The following is a 14642-nucleotide window of genomic DNA, read 5'->3' on the forward strand; positions in this document are numbered from 1 at the left end:
AAAATTTTAAATTATTTCAAAGAAGCAACACGATAACCAAAGATCTTCTGTTCATTTTTTTAAAAGTAGGTAATACCAAGTGTCTAGGGAATAAATCACCTCTTGATATGACTTTTTAGCCAAAAATATAAGTTAGCAATTGTTCTATTTAATAATTCTGGACCTCATAGATCAAATCCTAGATATACTAAAACAAACATACTTATTTTTTGGAGGCAGAAATCTGAAAAGAAGGCATATTCAGATCCACAAATTTAATTAGCTCTTAAAAAATCATATACAATCATGTACCTTCAAACTATTAATGTCAATATTTAAAGCCATTAATTTTTTAGTCCTGTTTGGCATTCAACTAGAACTATAAAAATACATCAATGTTTTAGAAAACTGAATCCAATATGAATTCCCAACATTAAGATGTAAGAGATTGTTATAAATGGCTACTAATATAGAACACCTTAAATAGGAGACTGATGAACTCCACATCCTTCTTACTCAGGAATGGAGCACAGGGACCTCCAAAGATCTGTGTTAAACTTAACACTGGCAGACTGCTGAGATGCAGGGACCACACACTGGACTGTCTTATGTGTCTTCTTGTTTTCCCCACAAATACTTCTCTTGCCTCCTCCTCTTCCAGGCAAGTGGGTCCAGGGAAACAGAAGCTGTATCCCCCTCAGGGTGTCCTCTACACATTTAGATGGAGAACATGTAAAGGGGCAGTTCTCTCTTCAGAGAGTGAATGAAGAAGGCTTCGTTTGCCCAAGAGAAGAGGCTCTTAGGCCACAATGTGAAGATCCCACAGACCGCTACAAAAGGATGTAGCACCGGAAATAACAGAAACCATGATTCTCAAATCTGCAGGGCCTCCCGTGTGCCTTAAATAGGAGGCTACACAGGTGAACTCCTGTTGCAGCAAAGTCTGTTATACGAGCATTCCAAAAGAATGAATCAGCACAGAATTAAAAACTGAAGTGTAATTTAATTCTAACAGAATAAAAGATGCCTTCACTAGCATGCTAGCATACAGAATGCAATGTCAATGGTTCCATGATTTTTATTCCTGGATTTTGTCACTATAGATCTATTTTCAGCAATGAAAATTACATTTTTAGCCCTATTTCTAGCCCCAATGATTTGTGACATATGTCTTACTTGCATTTAAGACATCCATTACCATGTGAGAATTTCCAAACCTAAAGGTCAGAATGATGTTTTCTTTCACCTACAAACCTAAGGAAAACGGAGGTATTCTTTTTCTCTCTTTTGTCCTTGTTTTCCCCTCTCTCTCATCCCAGGGGCCATGAATCTCAATGACAAACAAAAGTGACTGAAAAGTAGATGAAAGAAAAGGCTTTAAATTATTTGGTCTCTTCTACTAGCCATGTTATTTTTGCATAGTCAGAAAAGCTCTTTATTTTATTTTTTTTAGTATTAAAAACATACCTATTCATCAGCCAAAGTTGTAGCAGCCAGAAAGTACTACAACTCAGAGACTGCAAAATATTATACCAAAAGTATGTTAGTCAAACAGAATTTTCATCGGCTAGTTGCTTTACCCAAAATAAATACATTGTTCAATAAAACACTAGAGGAAATTATTTTCTAAGCACAAGTGATGATGCAGTGTGGTTCTGTGAAAGCCCTTTACTGTCTTACTGCACTACTGTATCTGCAAGCTCCACCTATGCAAACATGAAAATCAATGTAACAATTCAGTGTACAAGGCAAGGCCTACGGTGCTGCTAATGTCCCCTTGCTGGACACACACCTTAAGTCTCAGAGCTCTCAAGGGGTTTGCTGTGGAATAAAATTAGATTCCAACATCTGCCACCATTAAGGAAAAAATTCCATTTCCATCTCCCATATGAAAACACTATAACCAATGAAGAGTAACTGAACCTTGATACTGTAATGGTTATTACCCAAATAAAGTATTTTTTTAAACAGTAAAATTAGCAAATTTTGCTCTCATAATTATTTGAATGTTATCAGACTAAATGTTTGATAAAATTCCAATATGATTCACTTGGAAAAACTGCTGCTTATTTGAATACCCAGAATATAAAGTGTATTCATTTGTAGCTATTCACATTATGTTTAAAGCATATCATCTTTTTAAAGTTTGCATTAGTCTGCTTTCCTAACCAAGCACAAAAAGTAGCCTACCTTCAGTTTTTACTTGCATATTTTATCAGACATTTCTACTGGAGTTAAAAACAATTCCATATCTATTATTCATTGAAGAGACAATACATGTGAAATGGTGGAATCCACATGAGTTGGTTTCTTTTACCGAAAATACACTGTGCATTAGTCACTGCAGAGCATGCTTTACCTTTTAAAATGGAAGGTATTTATGATACACAAATACATGATAAATAAATCTCTTATCCATGTGGAGGACTGAACCTCTTGCTTAGCACATTATGAAATGTTACCATTTGGGCATAGTGCTATATAATTTAAAAGCTCTTTTGCATACATTGTAGTATGTGCCTTCTATGTTAAAAGAATCCTGGGCTCAAAAGTTAAAATTTCCCAATATTATACCACCAATGACACAACCTGGATCAGAGCTGGCCTCCTTTGACTCCTTCACCCTGTACACCCACCTCCATTAGGTATGATAGAGCCTGGATTCTGAAGGCTCTGTGTTGGTAAGAACCTTGTGTTCCATGAATATGTCAATGAAGAAAGGAAAGCCCTCACTGTTTCTACTATCAATAAGACCACTATTCCTAATTCCTCTTCCCCAGATCAGGGTAGTACTTCAGTGATGATGCTGCCTTGAACCCTGAAGACAGTCTAAAATAGGAGAAATGCAGAGAATTTGGAGTTGGCTGTACTACATTTATTATTTAAGAAACTCTCATGTGTAAAAGAAAGAAAATAATAGCTCACAGGGTTACTAAATTAATGCAGATGATCTATAATGCATGATAGGGTCTAGCACAAAAAACATGATGGTTAAGTCAACCCAGACAACCAGGGCAAGACACAGAAGCAGATGGAGGTAGATGGGATGAGACAGAAGAGACTCTGGTTCTTCCTGCTTCACACATATTTTGTCTTGGGGGACTGCTGCCTCATTTTGGCAAGCGCTGGCACACATCTGAGGCCTAAATATCTATTTTAGAAGTGCAACATTTTAACCATTAAAAAGGTCAGTCTGATTTGAAGGTTTTTTTTGTTTGTTAGTGTTTCTGTTTCCTTCACAAAACATCATAGCATGAGAACAGAATCTAAGTAAATGGCCACTTTTCCTTATTAAGTCGGGTTTCTTTTGTTAGTTATATACACAGGTTTTGGACTGTCTAATTTTTTAAGCAATCATCAATCTTTCTACATTTTTTCATAAACAGGGTAGTGCTAACATTAAACTGAACAACTAAGTCAAGACTACAAAAATGCTCTACTAGGATGTTAGAGTAAATTAGAAGTTGAGAATAACTATCCAAGGGAATAAAGTTAATAGTTTGCTTGACTCCCATAGCCCACTATTGGCCCCTCTGATTTTCTCTCAACCAGTAATGAGTAATTAGCTAAAAGCTTTGGGGCTTTGGGAAACACACCATCACAGAAGATGCTTGGAATTTGCTTATTTACATTGCTGAAATAGAGACCCATGAGGAGCCATATAGGACAGGGTACAAAGAGCAGGGATGTTTAAAATGGCTTAGAACATCACCTGTATGACATTATTAGCCAACTGCTGCTACTGTCTAAGTAGCTCCAAAATCAGTATTCAGCCCAGGTTGGGGAGAACCCGGGGTATCATTTAAAACGATGAAGTCAAAGATAGCAAAGGAACTATCAATCACAGGGAATCAGAAAGGAAAACGATGGCAGGGGGTAGGGGTAGATTGAATTAAATGACAAGTGATAGACAACTAAATACGGTTATCAAAAAGTTATAATATTAATTTTTGTTTTAAAGCTAACCTTTACTATAATAATACATGTCCAGTTTCTCCATTTTGGAGATTTAGGGAAAGTGGCTTTTGTAGGAACGCAGTCTGATTATTACTGATGATTGGACAGGTCAGAAAAAAAAATGTAGAATAAGAAAGGCAAGATAATATATATTTAAATATGAGATCCTCATCATATTTAGGCTAAAGAGCCAAAACAAGAATGTGTGGGGTGGGCAAGTAGGTGGGGGGGGAAAGTGAGACCAGGACATTTCTCTTTAATGCGTAGTCTTGGCATGTAAATGAAGACATCTGAAGAAGCACACAGGTTTAAAGCGGCTCTAACATTCTATCATAATTAGAAACATTTCAAGAGCCCTGTAATTTCCAATCAAAATTACAGTAATTTCCGATATACAAGCCATGATTCATGACAGAATTTTACATTCCACGAGAGATTACGGTGGCCTGATGTATGACACGCTGAGTACAGCACTAACATAAACAATTCAGCTTAATGTTTAAACAGCACTTGATGTTTAGAATCTCACAATAAAAGAAACATATTATTGTAGAAATTATCACTTTGACAGTGATTGAAGGGTACGCAGGCATGTGGCCTATAAAGCTATAATTTTTACAGTCCACAGCTTGAGTTCAATCATTTTTATATAACATTTCCAAGATATCCCTTAAGTATTTCATCAGGCCTATAACTTAAATAAGAACAACATTCTTCTAAAGCAAAACTCCTGTCAAGTAACACTATAAATGTCGATAGGGTAAAAGTTTAGGAAAATCTGAAAAGATTATTATGTTACAAATATATCGGATTATAAATACTCCCACAATTGTGAATTTTATCAGAAGTTGACAACAGCCAGGTTGTTTTAGGATTCATTAATGATAATGAAAGTATACTTGTATAAAATTTCAAGTTGTTAAAATCTTACCTGGAGTCCCTATATGCCTCTAAATCTCATCTTGATAGTGTTATCAAATCCTTTTTCAAAGGGGAAAAGAGTTTAGTGTTCTTCTGGTCCTTTAAAAAGTATTCTTGGCTTTGGAGAAGGGTTTATAGATAACTAAGTTTGTTCATGTAGATGATTCCATTTTTGATGAACATGAATTATTAATATACGACAATTATGCTGATAAAAGACTATACGACCTATCCTTTTTTATTTAGTTTGGTAGAAGTTTACAACTTTTCCGTTTCAAGTCTATTCAGCTGTAATTCAGAGTTGGACAACTTGTAATCAATCTATGTGTCTTGTATATTCTACAGAAAAATTAAAATCATTAATATGCAAAGATTTGTGGGTGTGTCAGTTTGTCTTAATAAGTGTACTTAATAGTTGCAGACAGCTGAGTTGAGAGGCAACTATGCTCACCACTATACTACCAATGCCACATTAGATGGCTGAACTGGAACAGAAGAAACTGTATAAAGTTTTGTAGCATTTTAGTAGGAAAAAATATCAACATCATCTAAGCAATAATGAAATAATAGTAATTCACATTATTTATTCTACTACAATAGACCAGACTGAGAAACTGACTATCCATTATGATATCCTTCTCAAAATACCTATTAAGTGACTTGGGGATTTACTGTAAAATCTTTGGTCCGAGGAGTGGCTATTGGAAAAAACAAAACTAAGTGCCTATAACCTGAATCTGAATATTGTTTCATTTTAGAGCTCTGGAAATAATCCCAGACATAGAGGCCTCTCCGTGATGCAAGTTCATATTGAAAATAGACACTCCTTTTTAATGAAAATTCCACAGGCAACACAGATAAACATTCTCAATGCCTAACAGAGGCTCTTACCTGGCTTTTGGTTGCTGCAACCTTTGCAAACAGTGCTTGAGACACTTTAGCACGCTTCATTTCCTGCTGAATCTCATCATAAATGGAAGCATTAATGTTCATGGTATTGTTCTCTGGTTTCCCATTCCTCTCAGTGGCAATAGTAGCTGTTTTCACCTACAAAACATTTTGAACATGGCTGTCATTTTTCATTGGCTAAATTATTTTGAAGCTTCTCAGGCTCAGCATCCAAACTGGACACTGTTGCTCCTTTTATGATCAAGGTGATCAACAGTGCAGTCATTGAACATTTAGTTATTGCCCTGAGATCAGATTGCTTAAGTTAAGGAAGTCACATTGTCACAGGTGATTGCATCTGTAATATGACAGCAACTGCCAGCTGACAACCAGGAATTATAATGCCATAAAGTAAGTTTTCTGGAAAACGAAATAGTTTCAAAGACTTGAAAACCCTAAACTAACTGTCTCCCAATTACCTTCCACTGCAATCCTAACAAAGGAAATTCACAATTAAAATCATAATGCACAGTGCTGTATCTTCACTGGGTGCCCGGTGCCTAATAGACAATTGCATCACTAATAGCTATTACATACTATGGCCTTTTTAATTTTAGGCTATTTTTATGCATCTTCCTCTTACGTTTCATTTAAAAAAATCTTCCATAACAAAGCCATTTGCAGAACTGCGTACTTAAATCTTCTATCCATCCATGAAGCAGGTAGAGTGCCTTGCTTAATTATCATAAAGGCTGGTTGAATTTTACATGTGCATGTCCAAGCTGTTCTGTATAATTATTTCATCTTTTCCTGGCACCCCTGTACATAACTATTTCCTTTTGACTTGTGAAACCACACAATAAGATAATGTTTCACAATATTTAATAAAATATTGCTGTAAGCATCAAAAAATATATAATCAGTGACTTTACTAATATATTCAAAAAGTACAATCTTGAGTGAAAAATCAGCATCAATGCCTTTAGTAATAGTGATAAGCAGATATCTGCAGTAAAATGCCACCAAATTTTAGGGGCTGAAATCAAATCTCAACTTCAAACTGTACTGATACTATGATTCGTTTTTAAAACTCCAAATTAATTTTTTATTACACAGTAGTATGAACTAGCCTGGAAAATTTACATAAAAACCATGTTGCTGATTTTTTACTGGGAAACTGATGAAAATAGAAATGAAAAATTACTACAGATACAAAACCATGTTTCTTCCAGCAAACTGATCACTTAAGGACCTCATCTTTTCGGTTACTTTACAGAACCCAGGTTTCTATCCTCTAGAAACTTACCATCCTGGACAATTTCTCACATAAACCATGAAAATAGAAAACGAAGTATGCTGTAGAATAAACAAATGATTTTTTTTGGCATTAAATGATACAGCCTTTGAGTCAAGCTGCAGGACTTTAAGATTTATTTTACTCTGTTCCTAAAATATTCGGTGATTCAATTCTCCGTACTTAAAGCATAAATAGGAGATCCCTTTAAAATTCGCCTGCTGAATCCTAATTTCTAGCCAATTAGCAAAATAATTCACCTCTTGCTTATCTTGAGAAAGCTGATAGATGCTTTCAACATGATACCACCTTTCCAAGCATGGAAAAGATAATGCTGGGAAATAGTTGGCCTACAGGCCTAAAGAGGACACAGCAGGTAAGGCAGGACAGGTGACCAAAGGTGGGGCCTCATCCGCCTCCTCTCCAGAGTTCCCCTTCTAGCTTTGCCACTCTAGTAAGCAAGGGCACTCATAGAGATATATTAATGACTGGAGGCCACTAGAACACATACAGGGCTTTGAAGCAATAATCTGCTAAACATCACTTTAAGAGCCAGAAGAGTTAACACATTACCATAAATTGCCTACAAAGTTGCTTTGGTGAGATTGGAAACTTTGCTCTGGGGTGGTCTTGCTTTGAGGCAGAGGGATAGATTTGATCACCCCATGGGGTCTCTTTTAATACCTATTTTTCTCACTGCTTAAATGAAAGAGAAAAGAAAAGCCATTTCAATCATTTTGAAAACTGAATGTTATGGAAATGGAGGCACCAAGTCCAGTGCACTGAAGAAACAGATCCTTGGTAGCAATCTGCTAAGCAACAGTTAAAAGAACAGACTTTGGAAAGTTGGTGTTTCGATCTGTTTTTAAAATAATTTTCATTATTTTGTAAAAATGATGTTTACGAATTTATCTTTGAGGTGCGCTATAATCATTTGTTTCAACCCTGTGACTTTGTTTCTAAAAACTTCTTTGGTTAATTTTTTTTTATTTTAAAGCAATTATAATCAAGCACAAATTCTAAATTATTTTAAAAAATCATTTCCTAGTAGCCAACACAATCAAAACAAAAGTGAAAAAAGTATACAAGAAACATTTTTTTTTTAAAAAGAATGTGAGGGTGAAACTTTAACAATTACAAAGTTAGAAAGTATCTCTGTACTACTCATTTAAAAAATATTTAGGAAACCTCTTCTTTACCATCTTGTTGGCCCAGATACACATCTTATCATAGATAAGCTATTAGAATTCTAGAATCACATTTTTTTTTCCCCCTAAACACAAGCTATTGCTTAAGGGAAACTGACTTGGACAGCTTTTCAAAAATATGAAAGCTGAATTTTTCCCCAGGTAAAAATGGAAACAAAAATCTTTTATACCTCACTCTACTAAGTACTATTTTAGCTTAGTACGAAAAAAATCTTCTTTAATCCTGGTTTAGCTTTTAATATTATATCACACATTAAAATTCATAAAGTAGTTCATTCCAGGCAAAACAAACTACTGTTCAGCTCTTCTCCGCAAATAGCACAGGAGGTAAAATAAATGCAGTTGCTTTCAGAATAGCTTTTATCAAGGTAGGGTGTACTACTCCATTATTAAGGCGGCGCCGGGGAAGTAGTTAAGAATTGGAGCTTCTACTACTTACCCTCCCATGTGGGGATAGTGTGCAGCACTAGGGTCTGCTTTTTATTTCACTAAAATTGTGCGGCAGGACACACATTTTCCATGAAAACTCTATTTTGCTTCTTCATGGATTGCTGCATGCATTGAATCATGCTTTTAGATTTTACACAAAATGAACTCTACTTTAGCCTTGATTGGTGAACATCCTACTGTGATGCATGAGGAACTGCCTGCAAGCACGCTGCTTTTACACAAGCAAAATTAAAGTTATATGTAGTTTTAATAATTGTGATAATAAACACTGACATTTATTAGTTGTTTATTATGTGCTGGGCATTGTATTAATGTATATTAACTTAAGTTGCCTAACAGCCCGGAGAAAGTATTATGATTGTCCCATTTTAAAATTGAGAAAGCTCCATTAAAACAAACAGGTTAAACAATTTGTTGGTGGAGCGATGCTGAGATCTAAACTTAACTAGAAACCACAAAGTTATTTAGAGTTCATGACATTACATGCACCTTCTTTACTTGAAAAAATTCTTAATTTTTAGAGCAGGCTGGACTTGTTTTTTGGTGGCCCTTTGATAAATCTAGCTCATTAATGTCTAATTTTTTAATAGCTATTGATTTTTAATTAATATTAAAATCCAATCTAAATTTATTTTTCAGAGTATAAAAATAATGTTTTCTTATTAATGAAAATAAGAAATGTCCTATTTTATGGATACTTATTAGTGATAAAATATTTCCCACTCTCAAACTTTGATATATTAACACTGTCTTTAGCACCATGGTTTCATATTTTTAGATATTTCTTTCTTTCCAGGAACAGTATTATTTTCCAAATCTAGACTTTGAAAGTCTTCCAGCTTTTAAAAGATGACAATTAATGGGATGCATTTTATAACCACATAAGCAACATCTTAAAATGATCTTCAAGGGATTCATAAGAAATAAAACTTTTACCAAGTGTTAAGTTCCTGCCTGTAACTGAACCTGAAATCAAGATGAACCTATGTTTCATTATATCGTAGAGGGATCTCTTGTAAAGAGACAGAACAGTGCAACTACCAGATTAATCATATACTGTTTATATTAACTTCATAAATTTTCTAAAGCATTGTTATGAAATAGCATACCTTTAGTAGAAACTAAAGAATTACATAAAGCGATAAAAAATGAAGAAAAAAACTTTTGTGTAATTCATGTAAAAGCTGTAACTCAGTAATTATACGCCTTCAAACAGCCTTCATGGAAACAAACTGCTAAATTAATTTAACTCCAAAAGTCACACACAGTAAAATGCACAAATCAAATTTTAAAAAAACATACCCCTATGGTAGAAATCATCACTTAAAATTCTGTAAAATATATAATTCTCAGACAATAATCATGAATTATTATTGTTGAGAAAAATTCCTCTAATAAACTCATCAGGAAAATTTGCAAAGGTTATAGTGAAAAGAAACCTTAAGACCAAGGAACTTGGGAGGACGGGGTTCTCCCAGATATTTTCATAAAAGGGGCTATTTTCCCCACAATCCCAGAAATGCCATTGTCTAGTTTTCCCAACTAGATAATCTGTCAAACAAGTTATTTCATTAGGACAATGCTTTAGCACATGCTCCTCTTCCCATTCTAACAATAAAACCTCCCATCCTCTATGACAAACAGAAAGATCTCCAAGTTTCACTTTTCCCTTTCTAAAATAAGTTTGCTTGTATTCTGAGGAGGTAGCTTGAAGTAGAGGAAGGAGCAAGAGACTTAGTAGAGGTTTTGAAAACTCTGACTAAACCTTAAACTTGGTTTTCTCATTTTTCTTCTAGCGAAAGGTTGGTATGAGGATTCAATGAATTAATGTATTCAGTTGCTTTCAGAATAGCTTTTATCAAGTTAGGGTGTGAATCATTATCAGGTGTAAGATATTCTTATTTGTTGAATTAGAGCATGTAAGTTGTGAAAATATGCTTGCAGCAACCAGGTCTGGCCCAGAGCCTATAACCCAGGCAGAAGATGAAGCACAGGGCATAACTGTCCCTACTGGAGCACATGGGATACCTCTGCAGGGAGGTATCTCACCTGGACTGGGCCACCAAGGAGCTCGGGTGTTTCCTGAGGCTAGGTGTCCCCAGGTGGGGCCTGACTAGCCAGGAAGTCCTTTGTTGAAGATGACTTAGAATTCAAGTCCTTCAACAGTTTAGGTCCTTGTTATGGTATGCCCCAAGGGCAGTCCAAAATCATCATCTGCATGTTTTACACTCTATAAAGAGGTGGAAGAGAATCTGGTTTCCCAGGCCTTAATGGGGGCTGGGTTTTCTGTGAACCACTGAGGGCCTCTGCTTTTAACATGTGGTTCTTTAGAAAGAAATCAGGTTTCAGGTGCAACCCAAACCCAAGATTTGTCTCAAAATATGTTTCAAATCTCCTCATTTTGGGGGAAATGAAATGTATACTGATTTCACATGGACTCCTCTTCGGCAAAATGTAAAATTTAAAAAGACAAAATTTTGCAGTCTGTGTTACCTGTGGTCTTCTCCATTTTATCCTTTATTTTAACTCATTTTTAATATGCATACTGGTTCCAGTTTAAGCATTATTTATTTCAACTGCTATGAGAGTACTAATTCAAGTGCTCTATAACGTGTTTTTCCAAATCTAAAGTACTAATTTTGCATTGATAATACCTTTAATACCTTAAGATTTCTTAAAATTTATTTAATCATGGTTAAAGGGAAGAATGTAAACAAATCGGTAGTGAGCTCCATTATAATATTAATAATTTAAAGATTTATATTGTAGCAGCAAAATAAAATTACACACACATACACATATCAGTTAATCATTTTGGAGTTTGGTTAGATGGCCAGTAATACTGCAGTAATAGAAATGTTTTATTTGAAAGAGTTTCACTAAGAATCTACAGTATGTATATACTGTATATTTTCATCATTGGCTGAATACCCTAGCTATGTGCTTGGTCTCAACTCCTCTTCAGAACAAACAAATACAGCTAAGGGTGGCTCAACCAGTTAACCAATAATTCAGGCAAAAATAATTAAACATATATTCTATCCCAACTTATCAGCAGATAAAGCCTTTAAGCATACATATAGGAAAGTTATCCTATAGTATCTTAACAGTATATGAAAAGAAATATCACTTAATAAGAATTGGTATAACTTTAGCTCAAGAAAAAACTTAATGAGTAAGGACACCCAAATCACATTTGGAAAATAAATAAAACCAGAGTCCTAGAAAAATTAGAAAACAAAAGCTGTATTAAGGAACCACAAGGTCAAGTATCTGGCTAGATATTTTTTTTTAAAAAAAGCAGTTCAATGTTGAAGTTCATATTGGTCTTAAGTAAGCCATTCTTTTATTAGTATTGCAGATTAAGTGATAAGTAAAGTAATTCTCTGCTCAGAGTCCTGCCAGTGATGACTTCAGGAGCAAAGTTAACCAATAAAAATGTGTGTATTAACACTAAACACTACAGAAAAAGTACCAAACCAAATTATTTTATTTCATTTCATACATTTTTTCTCTTTAATCATTCCTAGAAATCATAGTTTATCTTTTCTCTTTAACCATCCTTAGAAGTCATATTTTTTATACATAAACAGTTCCTCATTCTTTATCTTAGGAAATATTTTATAGAAGCATTTAGAGATCAAATTCAATAACTTTGTGTGTGTGGGCAGGTGAGTGTGTACATATGTATATAGATGCTTTTCTCCTAAAGAAGCATGACTTTTTAATTCGCAATTATAGCAATGATTTCCTTATAGTCTGTTCCTATAGACATCAAGACCAGATTGATTTTCATTAAATAAACTAGTGAAAATGGATTTTGTGACATTTCTAAAAAATAATCGTTTCAGAGCCTTATGATAAGCAGTTTATTTAGCCACTCAACAAGTGGCTAAACATTTCTTATTTATGCAGTGTCCGTAGTACTTTCACTCTTTAGTGTTGAATGAGTTTTCTAGATTTCTATACATGAAAATGTATAAACACTTTCTACTATTGATGAGAATAAAGTAACATCAAGATACCATTTCACTATGACATTGTCATATGAATATTTTGACTTTTTCTTCCATGTTCAATTTTTATCCAATTTTAGCTGACCTTATTTTTAAGAGCTGTAAATGTCACAAGTTAAACATGTAAGAAAACACATTTGCAGCCAGGCACGGTGGCTCATGCCTGTAATCCCAGCACTTTGGGAGGCCGAGGTGGGAGGATCATGAGGTCAGGAGATGGAGACCATCCTGGCTAACACAGTGAAACCCCATCTCTACTAAAAACACAAAAAAATTAGCTGGGCATGGTGGCAGGCGCCTGTAGTCCCAGCTACTTGGGAGGCTGAGGCATGAGAACGGCGTGAACCCAGGAGGCGGAGCTTGCAGTGAGTGAAGATCCTGCCACTGCACTCCAGCCTGGGTGACAGAGCGACACTCCATCTCAAAAGAAAAAAAAAAAAAAGAAAATATATTTGCTTGTGGTTTTTGAGTCTAATACACTAACTAGCAAACTTTTATCTAAGGATTTGTAATGCAAATTGATTTACTGAATTATAACAGTTATGAGGTTACTTTTTAAACTTAGTTTAAAAAACAATACAGATTCACATACCCAAAGTTACCCGGAAGGCAACTTTCTTTCCTAAAAAGTCCAAAAATTCTAAGAAAGAGAAAACATGCCCATATCTTGGAGTATGGATAGAATTCCTTATCAGCCCCATTTAAAGCTGCCTTCAAGGATTTTATTAAACTTAATTATGAAAGATTACAAACGAGATGGTGTGTAATTGGTACCAGCTGCAGTTCATATTGGAAAGTATAAATACAAATGAAATTATTTATTTTTATTTATTTACTATTCAAACGGCGATTCTAAAACCAGTTGGGAAAAAACTGACTTTATTCTTTTTCTATTGAGTTTAAAATACTTTACTTAATAACAACAGTAGAGACAAATATCCCATTTAAAGACTACTTTCACCCCCAAATAACCCAAAGAATGAAGGAACACAAAGCAATTTTCTTCCCTCTATCTAATTAGGAGCTTATTGTTTTTATATCAGAATTAATGATTTGGGACCAAATTCTCCTCAAGCAACTATACGAATTTAAGAACATATAAATCTATATATCTATCTAATTTCTTATTGAGATTCTTCCTCAAGCATTAAAAAAAAAAAAAAAAAAAGCTAAACAAAGAAGGGCAAGGAGGAAAAGGAGACTGCACCTGGGGAGGGCGGCTGGGTGGTGTGCTTATCAGGGGGGCAGGACCCATGGCCGAGGCAGCATTCAAGCTCCTTTCCCTTTCGTCCTGGTATATTCGGTCTCTTTCAGCTTCCGGTAACTGCAAGAAATTCTGCATAGCCCGAAGGTTTACCAGCAAAGACTGGGATGCAGTCTTGGGGTCCTCTTCCTTTCGGAGAATTTCTGAAAGCAAGCCCTGCAAGAAATGAAAGGCACAGGGTGAGCCTGCTCCCGTGCTTTGCCTGGCCAGCAGTGATCCTTCCCTTTTCTTCTCCACTCTGTTTAGAAAATGAACAATCAGAGGCATTAATTCTGCATAGGAATATATTAGTTACAATTGAAGTGGTAGAGAAGAGAGCCTCAATTGTATTCTTAATTTTATTAAGCATCTGCTTTACATATAACATAAACTGAAACTGCCTAATTGGTCTCCTTCCTTTGAGTAGCTTAACTTGCCATGAAATCTTTCACAGAAAGACGATCCAGGGAAGTTAAGAATAAATGAAATCCTTATAATGCAACAGCATTGAACTGTATAGTTCTCAAGCTGCCTAGACAAAGGCAGTATAATGCCTACAGCCCAATATGTAAAGATATAAAGCCATTTCTAGAGAAGTAGAACTTTCAAAGAAAATACCAGAAAATGAATTTTAACATATTAGAACAAAAGTTATTACTAAAGCATCACCTAAGGTTTATGCTGTA

General features: G+C 35.0%; 1 protein-coding gene across 7 annotated transcripts in view; it reads right to left on the reverse strand.

The window, feature by feature from the left end:
• SATB1 (SATB homeobox 1) overlaps positions 1–14642 on the reverse strand; it is a 97103-nt gene that overhangs the window by 24463 nt on the left and 57998 nt on the right. For all 7 annotated transcript variants that reach the window (XM_063611409.1, XM_063611406.1, XM_063611408.1 and 4 more), the window contains exons 8-9: positions 13921–14133; positions 5749–5904 (exon numbers count right to left, since the gene is read on the reverse strand). In XM_063611409.1, the coding sequence (XP_063467479.1) occupies positions 5749–5904; positions 13921–14133 (369 nt within the window). The remainder of the gene's footprint in view (positions 1–5748; positions 5905–13920; positions 14134–14642) is intronic.

The sequence above is a fragment of the Symphalangus syndactylus genome, chromosome 10 (genome assembly GCF_028878055.3).
Source record: "Symphalangus syndactylus isolate Jambi chromosome 10, NHGRI_mSymSyn1-v2.1_pri, whole genome shotgun sequence".
NCBI lineage: Eukaryota > Metazoa > Chordata > Mammalia > Primates > Hylobatidae > Symphalangus > Symphalangus syndactylus.